This window comes from Marmota monax, unplaced genomic scaffold (genome assembly GCF_021218885.2).
Source record: "Marmota monax isolate L192 unplaced genomic scaffold, Marmota_monax_Labrador192_F-V1.1 WCK01_AAM20220418_F8-fsc00122, whole genome shotgun sequence".
Classification (NCBI taxonomy): Eukaryota; Metazoa; Chordata; class Mammalia; order Rodentia; family Sciuridae; genus Marmota; species Marmota monax.
Window position 1 is genome coordinate 7,960,462 of NW_026695223.1, and position 13,888 is coordinate 7,974,349.

The 13,888-nt window shown below is 36.2% G+C and overlaps 1 protein-coding gene across 7 annotated transcripts in view; it reads right to left on the bottom strand.

Annotated features, from left to right (window-relative positions):
* Tpk1 (thiamin pyrophosphokinase 1) overlaps positions 1–13,888 on the bottom strand; it is a 351,972-nt gene that overhangs the window by 192,321 nt on the left and 145,763 nt on the right. For all 7 annotated transcript variants that reach the window (XM_058575780.1, XM_058575775.1, XM_046434098.2 and 4 more), the window contains exon 5: positions 6,181–6,253. In XM_058575780.1, coding sequence (XP_058431763.1) covers positions 6,181–6,253 — 73 coding nt within the window. The remainder of the gene's footprint in view (positions 1–6,180; positions 6,254–13,888) is intronic.

The following is a 13,888-nucleotide window of genomic DNA, read 5'->3' on the forward strand; positions in this document are numbered from 1 at the left end:
ACTTTTAAGACTATTTTTAAAGAGAACTTTTAGATTCACAGCAAAATTGAGAGCTATCCTTTATATCTCCTGCTGGACACAGACAAAGCCTCCCCATTACCAACATCCCCTGACACAGTGGTGCACATGTTTCAACTCTTGAAACTCCAGTGACACATCCTTATCACCCAGAGCCCATGGTTCACAGTAGGGCCCACTATCAGAGCTGATGTTCCCTGGGTTTCCACGCATCCATGAATCCATCACTGTAATACCACATGGTATATTCACCACCCTCCAAATCCCTTTTACTATGTTCAAGAATGTACTGATGATTTTCTTTTATAGCCTTTTAAAAAGTAGGCAAAGACTGTGTAGTTTTCTTTAAAAAGCTTCTGAAACAGCCAAGAAGCTTATAAAGAATCAAGACATTTGAGCCTAGTTGGAAACTAATATCCCAGCATAGATATCGGTGGGTAACAGGTAGATGTGCTGGGGTAAAATGCATTTGAGACATACTAAGGTAAAATTCTATTTTGGCACACTGACTTAAGCAGATATTGTGCACAGTGGGTTTCCAAAAGGGCATGTGGAATGTCAAGTTTCACAAACTCATTTAATCACAGAAATCTTCTTTATATGAGTATCATGCAGAGCGAGTGTTCTGCTGCTCTAGTTACAAAAGAAGTATTAAATCTTGCTTCATGTGATCTGCAATAAGAACCTTCTAATGATTAAGGATACCAGAGTGAATGGTTATAGACTCTGGGTTCCCAATGATCATGTGTCAACAGGGGTAAGGAAGAGTATTGTGATAGAATTGTTTACATCAAGCTCTGTAAACCAAGGAAGGACTATCCTACACCTCTGGGTGGGAAAATCTGTGAGAGGAAATACTAATGAGGAGGCCCGGCGAGCTGGGTACATGAGGGAGACAGCCTCAGAGGCCCTGAAGGAGAGCATCTATCACCAGAGGCACAGCAGAAGGAAGTGGGCTTCCTGGAGCTCACCTGTACCTCGCATGAGAGCTCTTAGATGTACAGGGCAGAGGCTCACCCTTTCAAAGTATGCTAAGTAAATTCAAACAAAACAGGCTTCGAAAAATATAGACGGCAATCAAGTCAACGTGAAAGGGCTATGATTGAGGCAAGCGTAAGAATTAGGGTATATTCAAGAGATGGTTTCACATAATGTTCCCCTGGAAGTCTCATCCTTCCCTTGGTGAGATGCTAATAAAGGTTAGACAGCCAGTTTTAAGAATATAAAGTGAAGAATCTGTCACTCAGCTGTCAATGGAAACTGCCTGTCCATAATTCCCTGAACAACAGCTTTATATCTCAGCTCATGTTAATTAGTCTTCATGCTTAAGCCTAAAGATTTATGAGGCTCTGAATTTTTTGTCTCTTCTTTTGTTTTGTTTTATTTTGTTTTGAAAAGAGATATACAAATATATGGAGTTGAACTTTAAATATTTTGTAGCTTTTTCTGATTTGCATAATAACCAAAATGTCAAATTTTTATAATTGCTAATAACACAGTTTGTCATTCTCTCTAAATTAACTATTTTGCCATATCTAAAAGTTATTGGCATGTAGCCAGGAAGAACTGGAAAAGAGCACAAAAAATAGAAAATAATAGAATTTGTGAGTTGAGGTAGATCAACTCAGATGTTTTCAACTGCAGACATTCTGTGAAAATTTAAATAGAATCAAACCCAAGGCTTTCTCAAATTCAAAAGGATATTCTAAGTGATTCTGATTATGAATTGCAATTATATTCATAAATTCATTATGAAGATGAACTGATTAAAATTTTTTAAAAACATGAGAAACAAGAGATATTAAAAATCTCATAAGCAAATAATTTTGGAAAGTAAAACAAAATACTACCAACTTAAAATAGTGCTTTCGTATTTCCAGAACACTTACATGCCATGGTTTGATCATTACTACATGAAGATGAGAAAATCACGGCCAGAAAACATGTGGAAATAAGGCTTGTATGTATGTAAACTAACAACTCAAAAAATAATTTGTAGTTGAAGAAAACAATCACTCTATTACTTAAGAAAAAATTAAAATGTACAAATTGATAGCCAGGATTAAGTCTTAGTTATTTGACAGTCATAGTTACCTGTCCCCCCAACTCCATTTTCCACCCTCTTACCCTCCACTTGAGAATCAGTATCCTCATTTTTTAATTGTAATTAAAATACAAGCATTTTTTGCTTAATTTCATCAGTAATCCATTTATGAAAAAAAGTCATCCTATCTAAATGTCAATTGGAAGCCAATTTATGATTATTTTGACTGAGAAAGTTGTATTTAAACCCAAATCTCCAGTTTCCTAAAATGTAACTGCAACATATTTACACAGGCAACAGTCAGTATGGAAAACGTAAACTGATGAATCATTTTCAGCTTTCAGATGGCACCTTTACAGCATTTTATATTTATAAAAGGGAGCACTGGGTTAAAATTTTAGATAATCTATCCTTGCCCATTGAGAAAAGGCTTCAAAAACTTAGGTATGGCCTTGCCAGTATTAGATGACAATGAGCAACCACCATCAGGAAACACTGGCTTAATAAAACACATTCATGTCATTTGCTTTAAAACTTTTATATTTTCCAATTCAGAGAAATAAAAACAGGTAACAATCACCAGCCTGGATTTCTGTCTCAGCTCTTCTCATTTATACAGTGCTGGAATCACCTGGTGGCCTGGACCAACCTTGTTATGTCTGTACTAGAAAAGAAGGAGCTGAGCCTCAACTCAGTCCCGCAAGCCCCACTCCCCGTTACACCTGAGTTGGTCGTCTCTGGTCATCTCTGTAGTTGCCATTCTTTGAGCACCATGGTCCAATATTCTTGGCCATTGTTTTGACACCATGCAGTGTTCTTCCAAGTTGGATGAATGAACAGAGAAGATTAAAATCAGAGGCTGAGCCTAGAGTCTTATTCCTCTCAGGATGAGAGTCATCTCACCACTCTGTCCAGAACACAGCCTGTGTTGATCGAAGAACTCTAACGGAAAGCCGAAATACCCCCGTGTGGTATAAAGGAAGGCATTTTCATATCTAAAGGATGTTACCGTCACCATGCTAACAGCCTACTACTACCAGATCATCTCAATTCTTCAATGATATATGACAGCTCAATCTACATCCTGTGATACAGCTTAAATATCATCCTGTGATCCTGCCATTAGGTAATTTACCAATATTAGATTTTTGGTCATTTGGGATCTGGCCCAACTAGCACCTTAGCCTTACTGCCCCAGCATTGAGGATGGTACAAGGCATAATGGAAATGTGAAGGCAGAGTGTTTGGTCACCACATGGAATCCTATCACATTGTTGGTGACAGGGGCATTCATTCCCAGAGAAGCTAACAACTATGCAAGCACAAATGTTTCCCCCCAAAGCCAAAGGTGCTACCTGTTGAGAAATCCAAATTCCAACAACAGTCTTTTCACAAACAGCATGGACAAGGATCCTACAGCTGTCAGCTCTACCATTTCACTCAGGACCCTTCAGCTCCTGGGGCCTTAACATCCTCATTAGGAAATAAGGCTAACAATTTGTTTAATTTTTCTATCATATTTTAAATTATATTTTTATTATTACATTTACAATATATTTATCTCCAGTCCTAATTATCTTCACTTATGGAAAAAAAAGTTGTTACCAAAACTTTTTAAGGGATTATCTAAATATTGCAATGAGTTCCTCAATCTCTTAAATATTAAAGAAGCATACTCAAAAATTCCCTTCCTAGTGAAGGCCTTGCCAACTATCCAGTAGAGAGAGTATCAGGAGTTAGTTAGATGACGTAGGACAGTTTCTCCTCCAATTTCCAGTAAGCTACAATGTATGGAAACATCATGGGTGGAATAATTATGAAGACTGAAATAGATGATTGAGTCTTGAATTAAAGAAATATCGAATGACCTAGAAAAATGAACATAAAATAACAAAGTGTACAGCTCTAAGAGACATTCCTCGTAACAATGAACCAGCAGAGAACAAGTAAGACAAAGAGACAAAAGAGAAAGAGGGTCCAAGACTTTACAGCTACCTGGAAGGAGGCTGTAGAGGGTCAATTAAGGACTGCAAGAGAGCCCCAAAGCCAACACCGTACATAAATACATGCTGACTCCACAGTCCACCTTATGATTTTAGCCAACTTAGTTTTCTAAATTTCTTCTTTCATTTCACTCTCTTCACTAGAGACCCAGACCGGGTTGGGAGCAGGGCAGATCTGAAAGTGGAGACAACCTTATTTTTGAAAGAGAAGCTTAAAGACTGTTGAAGTTGAAGATAATGGCTTGTAAGAATTGTGTGTAATGTTGCATTAACTTGTAATGATCATCATTATTAAAGCTACAGCCAAACACTCACCATGATCTCTGTAGGACACATTTAACTATATAAAAGACATCATCTGTGCCCTCTAGGAACATGCCCTGAAAGTTCAAAAACAGTGAGTTCACATGAGCAAACTGAACTGCACTATACCTACCCTGAACAGTGCAGTTTAGAAATCAGAAGACTCAGCTAAACCTTACATTACAAACTAAACTTTAACAACTGTGAATTTATTTTTAGTGCTAAAAACAAGCAAAGAAATATGAGTTTATGATGAGGTATTAACTTAGAAGTTTGGTTTCACCCTATCCCACTTCACTGCATCCTGAAATAAAAGACCAGCCTCCCTTGTTCCCACATTCTGAACACAAATAATCATATTGGTGCCACCAATTTTGACAAGCCAGCGGCATTAAGAGCCAGGGAGATAAGTCACATCTGGCCAGATCTTCAACCTGATTTTGACTATGCTTATCCCTGCCTCTCCCGCTGTTGCCTCTGTTCCCGAAAATATGATTAATATCTATGCATTTGCAAAACTCTGCCTTGTAAGCAAGGCTGAGACTTTCCATCCCAACAAGGTGGAGGTATGGAGTTAATGAGAAGTGAGACTGTGGGGAATGAATAGGAACATGCCAATGTTAAGGTAATTGAGCATGAATATCAAACACTGACTTGGGAACAGTCTTCATTTGCTGAAGGAAAGTCTAATCAGCTGGTGGGCAGATGGAACAGGCACTGATCTGCATTCACTGCCAACCCCAGAATTTGTGCCTCACAACAGCCTATTACCAGGGAACCTTTGTTTTCCCATCTACAATCAAGGTATTTTTCTCTCCTTTTCCTTATTTTCTTACTTCTCCTTACACTTACGTTCGTCTTTCCCTCTCTCCTTCCTTTCTAAAAATGGACTCATGTCTTTTTTTTAAAATTTGTCTCATATCTCCCCAAGCCTTATAAAGAATTTAAGTATTATAATCTCAATGCCTGCTATTCCTTTTTTAAAAATGTGTAATTTGCCAGCCTCAGTTCAGAATAACACTGATGATGGTATTTCAGATAGAAGAATCAGTAGCGCTGTAATTTTTCCTTTAAAAACACTGCATTGCCTTCAAAACCCGGTGAAACCTTGAATTATTAATTACTTTAATGCACTTCTATGAGATTCTATCATCCCCAATTATATCACATAAATATTCTTATATGACAAGGATCACTGGAAGATTTGCACAATAGTGACAAAATGAACACCTTAATGATCATAGGCTATTAATAAATTGTACTGAATAGTTTTATTCAGAAAAGAGTAACAAGTATCAAGAAAACTAAACGTTGTAGGGAAAACTTTCATTCTAAGTTTCTAGGAACACATATAATTATATATGAAAATGTTTTAGTAGTTTATAATGCAAAAAATAGACACAAATGTGTATCAACTGATAATCAGTTAAGAAAAAATAGATTACATATGTTAAATAAAACTAAAAGGATTATTTGTGAAAAATAAATCATATTTTTGAGGACTATAGACATCAATAGAATTCTATTATATGAGTTTATGTGAACTATAAGCTCATGTAAAATATATGCCTTTATATGATTGATCAAATGCCTATCTGATGGTGATAGAATTTCTCCATGATTGAGTTTTCATGTGTCAATTTAAAAAATTTCGATTCTAGATGTATATTACAATTTCTATAATAAAACAGTATGAAAGTAGCTAAACAATGAATTTCTCAATCCTTGCCTACAGACCAACGAGATCAGAATGAACACAGTAAAAGCAATTATATGAGAAAGATCTTGGCTATGAACATGTTCATGGTTTACCTTAACACTGTAGAACTCTCGGACTTCAGGCCTGATGGAATCAAAGTCTCCATTGATGAATTCAGGCAAAAACCTGAAAGAAAACAGTTTGTTGCATGTAAGAAACCAGACCAGTACATTTACTTATTCAACTTTAAAATTATGACTATGAGGACTAGAGAGAATACTAAGTTATTCCAAATGAAAAACAAGCAAGACTATTTTCACAGTGAATAGGATGTTAGGTCATGCACTTTAGGTTTCAATACTATATGACTGAGGCAAACTCTGCAGACGCAACCCATTCTTCAACTCAGACACATTGTCAGCCAATATTTATCTTCTTCAATAGATAAATACCAAAGAAGGTAATAAGTTTTAAAAAGCTCCCAATTAAAAAACCCTAGCACAAATATTTGTCCTGTACCCCTATTTCCTTCGGCATACACACAAACCCTTACATTATTTTACTCTCATTCAAGTTTGAAGAGAACAAATCATCAGGAGGATTCAGCAATCTATGCCAAGCCAAAGTCAGCTCGAATATGTTTTCCAAATATCCAACTGACATATTTCTAGAAATGGGTCTTCTGCATAGGTTGAAAGAGTCTGAGGTTCTAAACATAGGAGGGACTCCCAAATGCAGCTGTTTTAATGATACTATGATTAGCTTAGTTTCTTCCCTGCTGTTTATTTTTATTTCCAAAACTCATTTTAAAAGCCTGCTCTATTCCATCTACATAAACCATCACTTATTATTTTTATATAAAATATTTACATGATTTGTAGAATTTCTTCCCACTTAAAACACCTAAATGTGCAGAAAGAAAATATCCGTGATGACTTACTGCTCCTGCAAAACCCTTAGCTTCCTGAGGCCAAGAAAATCATATAATCAAGGGAATATTTATTTTCCTATCCTACAAAAATACTCTTCCCTTCATATAACATGAAACTTCGATGAGCAACCATTCTTCTACCTAACTGCTCTACTTTGAAAGGAGAATAACACTTCTGTTATGTCTGCTCAACAGGTCTGAACTGTCCAGGGCTGGACGAGGTCCCTAGTTAAAGGAAGATATCTCCCTAGATATTGCACGTGGAAAGATATGAAGGCCCAGAACCAGAAGACAACTCTAGGTAATAAAAGCCAAGACACAAGGGGCTATTTGGCTCCTGGGGAAATTCTACCAATATCCCCAAGGGCTCAGATAAGGATTCAGGCCCATAAAATTTTCAAGGAAAAATATCCACAGCTGCCACCTTCCACTTAACAAACAGAAGAAAAAGAAAAATTCCTCATGCTTCACCTCTGTATCTGCAATTACCAGTTGAGGACAACTGACCTGGCTGCCAGTACACGGAACCAAGGGTGGAAAACCAGGGCAAAGGGGGTGGATAGAATAAGAAATATGGCTCAGAACACCTTGTACATGTGCTCAGGATAAAATTCATAAAGATGAATGTTAAAAAAATAATACATTTACCTTGTCCTTGAATACAATTTTTTATGGTTCTTAATCCAATTCGAAATGCTCTCTCTTAGGTCCAGTCTAATCTGAGTGATGTGTGTTGGGCAGATCTTCAAGCTACACAGCTTCCTAGCACTCAGTGGCAAGAGCAAGATCTGTGCCACAAAGAACCGCTACAAAAGATCTTTCCAGAAGAGATCTTACTGGGAGGTCTCTTTGAAAAGATCTCTTTGATATAGATCTTTTATGGAAAGATCTTTGGACCTAGTCCATCAGGTAACAATTTAGTCCTTTTTCTCTATGGGTTTTCTTTTCTTTTTTTTTTAATTTGTTATATATGACAGCAGAATGCATTATAATTCATATTAAACATATACAGCACAATTTTTCATATCTCTGTACACAAAGTAGAGTCACACCATTCATGTTTTCATAGATGTACTTAGGGTAATGATGTCCATTTCATTCCACTGTCTTTCTTAGCCCCTGCTCACTCCTATCCCCTTTGCCCTATTTCGAGTTCATCTAATCCTTCCATATCCCCCTCCCCCAACCACATTATGAATCAGCATCCTTAAATCAGAGAAAACCCTCAGCACTGGGTTTTTTGGGATTGGCTAACTTCACTCAGCATTATATCATCTAACTCCATTCATTTACCTGAAAATGCCATGATTTTATTCTCTTTTATTGCTGAATGATATTCCATTGTGTATATATATACCACATTTTCTTTATCCATTCATCTATTAAAGGGCATGTAGATTGGTTCCACAGTTTAGCTATTGTGAATTGTGCTGCTATAAACATTGATGTGGCTGTGCCCCTGTAGTATGCTGTTTTTAAGTCCTTTGGATATAGACCTAGGAGTGGGATAGTTGCACAATCTCTTCAATGAGATCAGAAAATTTCCCAAACATAAAGAATGAATTGGAAAATCAAATGTACAAAATTACAACAGATCTACACCAAGGTACATTATAACAAAAATGCCTAGCATACAGAATAAGGACAGAATCTTAAAGGTCACAAGAGAAAGGAATCAGATCATATATGGGGGAGACCAATGTGTATCTCAGCAGATTTTTCAATCCAGACCCTCAAAGCCAGGAGATTCTGAAAGACAATGGATGCCAACCAAGAATCTTATATCCAGAAAAATTAGGCTTTAGATTTGATGATAAAATAAAAACCTTCCATGATAAACTAAAGTTAAAAGAATTTATAGGTATAAAGCCTGCACTACAGAACATCCTTAGCAAAATATTCCATGAAGAGGAATTGAAAAACAACAATGAAAATCAGCAGAGGGAGGTACTACACTAAAGGAAAATCTAATCAAAGGAGAAACCAAGTCAAGTTAAATACCAAAAATAAACAAAAATGGCTGGGAATAAAAATCATCTCTCAATAATAACCCTGAATGTTAATGGCCTAAACTCACCAACCAAAAGACATAGACTGACAGATTGGATTACAAAAAAAAAAATTCAACAATATGCTGCATTCAAGAGACTCATCTCATAGGAAAACATCCACAGACTGACAGTGAAAGGTTGGGAAAAATCATACCACTCACATGGACTGCAGAAGCAAGCAGGTGTTTCCACCCTCATATCAAAGAAAGTAGACTTCAAGCCAAAGTTAATCAAAAGGGATAAAGGATATTTCATACTGCTTAAGGGAATCATTTGTCAACAAGACATAACAATAATAAATATATTTACCCCAAACAATGGAGCATCTACATTCATCGCACAAACTCTTCTCAAGATTGAAACTACAGCACAATAATTCTGGGTGACTTTAACACACCTCTTTAACCATTGGATAGATCCTCCAAAAACAAGCTGACTAAAGGAACTACAGAACTCAATAATACAATCAATAACTTAGACTTAACTGACATATAATAGAACATTTCATCTTTCAACAAATGAATACACTTTCTTCTCAGCAGCACATGGATCCTTTTCTAAAATAGACCATATGTTATGCCACAAAGCAACTCTTAGCAAATATTTTAAAAAGTATACATACTACCCTGTATTTTATCAGATCATAATGCAATGAAATTAGAAATCAATGATAAAATAAAAACTAATCCAACCCCTGGAGACTAAATAATATGCTACTGAATGGACAATGGATTGCCAAAGACAACAATTTAGAACTTTTGAAGAGCCATAAAACAGAGCAACAATTAGATGAATGGCTACTGATCTAATTCTCATGTAATATAAAGGGAAGAATATTTTTGTAGGAAGTGAACTTAAATATTCCCTTTGTTATATTATACACCATTCTTGGCCTCAGGAGGCTAAGGTGGTTTTGCTGCAGCAATAAGTCATCAGGGGCATTTCACTTCTCCACATTTAGGTGTGTTAAGTGGTAAAAAATTCTACCAGGTCATGTAAAGATTTTATGTAAAAATAATAAATGATGATATTTGTAGGTATAGCAGAGTAGGCTTTCTAAAATGAGTTGCACAAAAAATACACAGCCTGGAAGAGAGGTAAGGCAACTTTCTACTACAAGAAAGATCTTAGTTTGAATTAGCTAGACCAAATAATTTTTTTCATTAACCAATTCATTACACAAATATTTGCAGCACAACTATGTGCCAGAGACTTAGTTTATTTCAGAATAAGGCAGAATTGTAAAGGAAAAGGAAGTACATAGACTTATAAATTGCATTGTCTGATTTCAACATCTTCCTATAAAAGTTCTTCCTCAAAACATCCCTGCACATTATATCTACAGTTTTCAATTTTATTTTATACCTATTTATTCTGAACCTTATATTTTGCCCCTATTGGAAACAAAAATCGTTTATTATATCATTTTTCTTTATATTTTTTTCTGTAAAATGAATTCACTCAGTTTTGAATTTTCTTTAAAATGCTTCCACATCACCACCAATTAACCTCAGGAAATACTTACAGGGACCACAGAATATTAGTTTTGGATGAAGGATGAAGTAAATAATTCCTGCAATATCCCTATTACCCTCTGTAAGGAACTAAGATCAAAGACATCAAGTGAATTTGTGGGCAGAGCCTAGTCTACTTCACCAGGCAAAATGGCTACTAAAGAACTTTTGGTTTTGGACTGTCTGGTTCAAGTAACTTCCTAATAAGACTGACCTTGAGTTGCTCTCCAAATCATAGTTCCTCAGATATCTAGAACCAATTTGGCAGTTTCGAAATAGCATATTGATTTTGACAATAGATAAAATTGAAAAATAAAAGTTGGTGCACACAGGCAGCTGAGCATCTGTCCCCTTAGGACAGATCATTTTAGAATTAGATCTTCCTTTATCTTATACTGTGAATAATGAAAGAAAGCAGTCATCTAAATTCACTTATATTTTCATATAAAATATTAATAGGAAAACAAAATTATATAGATAAATGATAACTAACTTTGGTTAACTTTCAAAATAATTTTCTCGAACGCACCACACATGTATTCAAATAGAATCATGATGCCTATTTCTACAAATACCCATGGCAAAAATATACCGGTAATCATGCTCAAATGATACAATAATTATAACTTTTCATCATATAATGCATTAGTTTTTGAAACTCTCTGAAATATACTTTTTGACACTGCAATTAAAAGCCTTTTTCCCAGGTGCCTGTTGCCATGGAACCTGGCCATTGTCAGGAGGTGCTTAATGGGATGACACTTTACAGATGTGGATGAGCTACTTTCTGAATTCATGACAGTTTACACAAGAAGATTATTTTTAGAACTCTTTGGGGAATGACTACACATAGCAACGGACTATGGATGTGTGAATTTGTGTAGCCACTGGTCCCTTTTCTACCTACCACTGACACAGATCACAAATATATACCCTTTTGTGTCAATCTAGGAAAACTGACTCATTAATACTAACAGTGTCCCAATCTCTTAACTCTTACTGCACTTGTCATTTACAAAATGTGAGTCCAAAAAGGGCTGAGATCTATAATGAACAGATGATCCATTCCATTTAACAATAATCAGGGAAGCTGATGTGTTTAGAAAATATGGTACCAAGTCAAACACAAGATTAGAAGATAACTTCTGCCTCTCATAAGACCTTCTCTGATCCTGGTGAAGGATGTTGTCCCTTCATAAAGCCTATCTTGCCCCCAAGAAAGACACTATCATTCCCTTTAACCTTCAATAGCATGAAATTTGTTACTTTTCATTTCATTTTAAGCAGTTTCTGCACATGTCCTTTGGCTTCGATCAGCTGGCGTGTTCTTTGAAGTAATATCTGTCTCTGATAGACCTTGTATTCCCCAAGCACCAAGTGCACAAATGCTGAAAATGATACAATAAATGAAGAAGTAGAAGAGGAGGAACATGAGCAGGAAGAGGAAGGAAGAGGAAACAAACGGGAGAAAAGAAGGAGGAGAAGGAAAAATCAGAAAGGGGGCGAAGGATAAAGGAGAGAAGAGGAGGTTAAAAAAAAAATGGCCAAGAAAAAGAAAAGCCGCGAGAGGGAAGAGAGGAGAAGAAGGAGGCAGGAAAGAACAGCAAATCCTGTAGGTGCTCACTACTACCACTGCCCCCAGCATCTCAGCTGTCAATCAGTTAGCTTTTCTTCATGTGTAAAATGAGGATAATTCAGAGCGATGATGAGGATTAAATATGTAAAGCACTTAGAAAATGCCTGGCACACAAGTAAGCACAATTAAAACTATTCAGTTAAAATATAATTGATTAGTGGAGAAGCCAAGTAGCTTGCTGTAGTTTATAAGGCTGAAAGCAAAATCCAAATCCAGGCAGCCCCACCTTTGTTCTTTTTCATGGCTCAGGGTACAGCCTCCCACATACCCACATTTATTAAACGAATAGTAACATTCTTACAGAGAGAGCTCTCTACATAATGCACAACATGCTACTGATTGAGCTAGGCACTATTAACCTGTATAATTTATAAGGTTTTCCTTGGGGCTGAAGAAGGATTTTTGTCCAATTCTAAAAGTAGAACAGTATTTTGACAAAAGGTTACTGTTACGTTGCCTTAAAGAGAAGAATGTGTGAGAACACAGTTGATGCAGACTATGACTCCAGATACAAGAAGAAATAGTACCCAGTCTGCAGAGAGGAGGAACTGATCATTCACAATCTTGGGCCAACATTCTCTGCAGAAGTGCCTAACTTCACTCAGGGTTGGGAGAGAAGTGAGGATGATGCAAAAGTACAATAAGGAGAAATGTTCCCACATTTTGACTCAGTTACAGATGCAATCAGTTAAACGGTTTTCATAAATAAGCCTCTAAATATAGTAGTGGTATCAAGAGATATTTCAGTGTTTGAGTAACTTTGGATAAGAGAAAGAATCTTAAGAAAAGCACCATACACACAATGATAAATGAGCTGACCCATATATTTGACTACATAAAAGTGCAATGACACGTTTGTGGAAAGAAAGACAGAATAAGCAAAGTCAAATTATAGCACCTATATATGCAAAATATATAATCCTGAGGGGCTGCTGTCCTTAATATAAGAGCAGACCTCCAAAGGGGGGAAGGGAAAAAAATCCAATAGGAAAAGTTACACAAACTGAGAAGAGCTATAAGAATGTGAAAACATGTAAATCTAACTAATTATCAAGCAGATAGAGATTAAAGCATTACTAGCATACTATTTTGTATACCCTAAATTGTCAAAAATGAAGATGCATGAATGACCATGACGGCTGAATGACAATATACATCCCTCATAGAACAGCGGGACTGTGAATGAGTACAGTCCACAAAATGCAATCCCACCCAGAGATCCAATCTATTAAAAAATACACCCAAGATATCTGAACAGGAAGACCAATGTTCAACAAGATATTACGTGAAATGTGTCATAAAGTATCAAGTGAGGGAAATGCGGTAGCTTTGTGATGAGCTGACCTCTCTCTACCATCCTAGAAAAAATGTCCACTATGTGCTATTAAATAACACAGGTGATATCTAGAAAACCATGTTCACTGTCATCTTGATTGAGTTGTTTTAACACAATACAATAAAAACAAACAAAAATATCTGTAAATATATTAGCAAACTTTATACAAGCATGAAAGAATATATGAAGTTGAATAAATCAAGCTGTTCACACTAATTATCTCAAGGGATAAAATTAATTTTTCTGTGAAAAATGTCACAAAGCATATCTTGGGGGCCAAGGGTGTCGCACAATCATGAAGTACTTGCCTAGCATGCACAAGGCCCTGGGTTTGATGCCCAGAACTGCCAAAA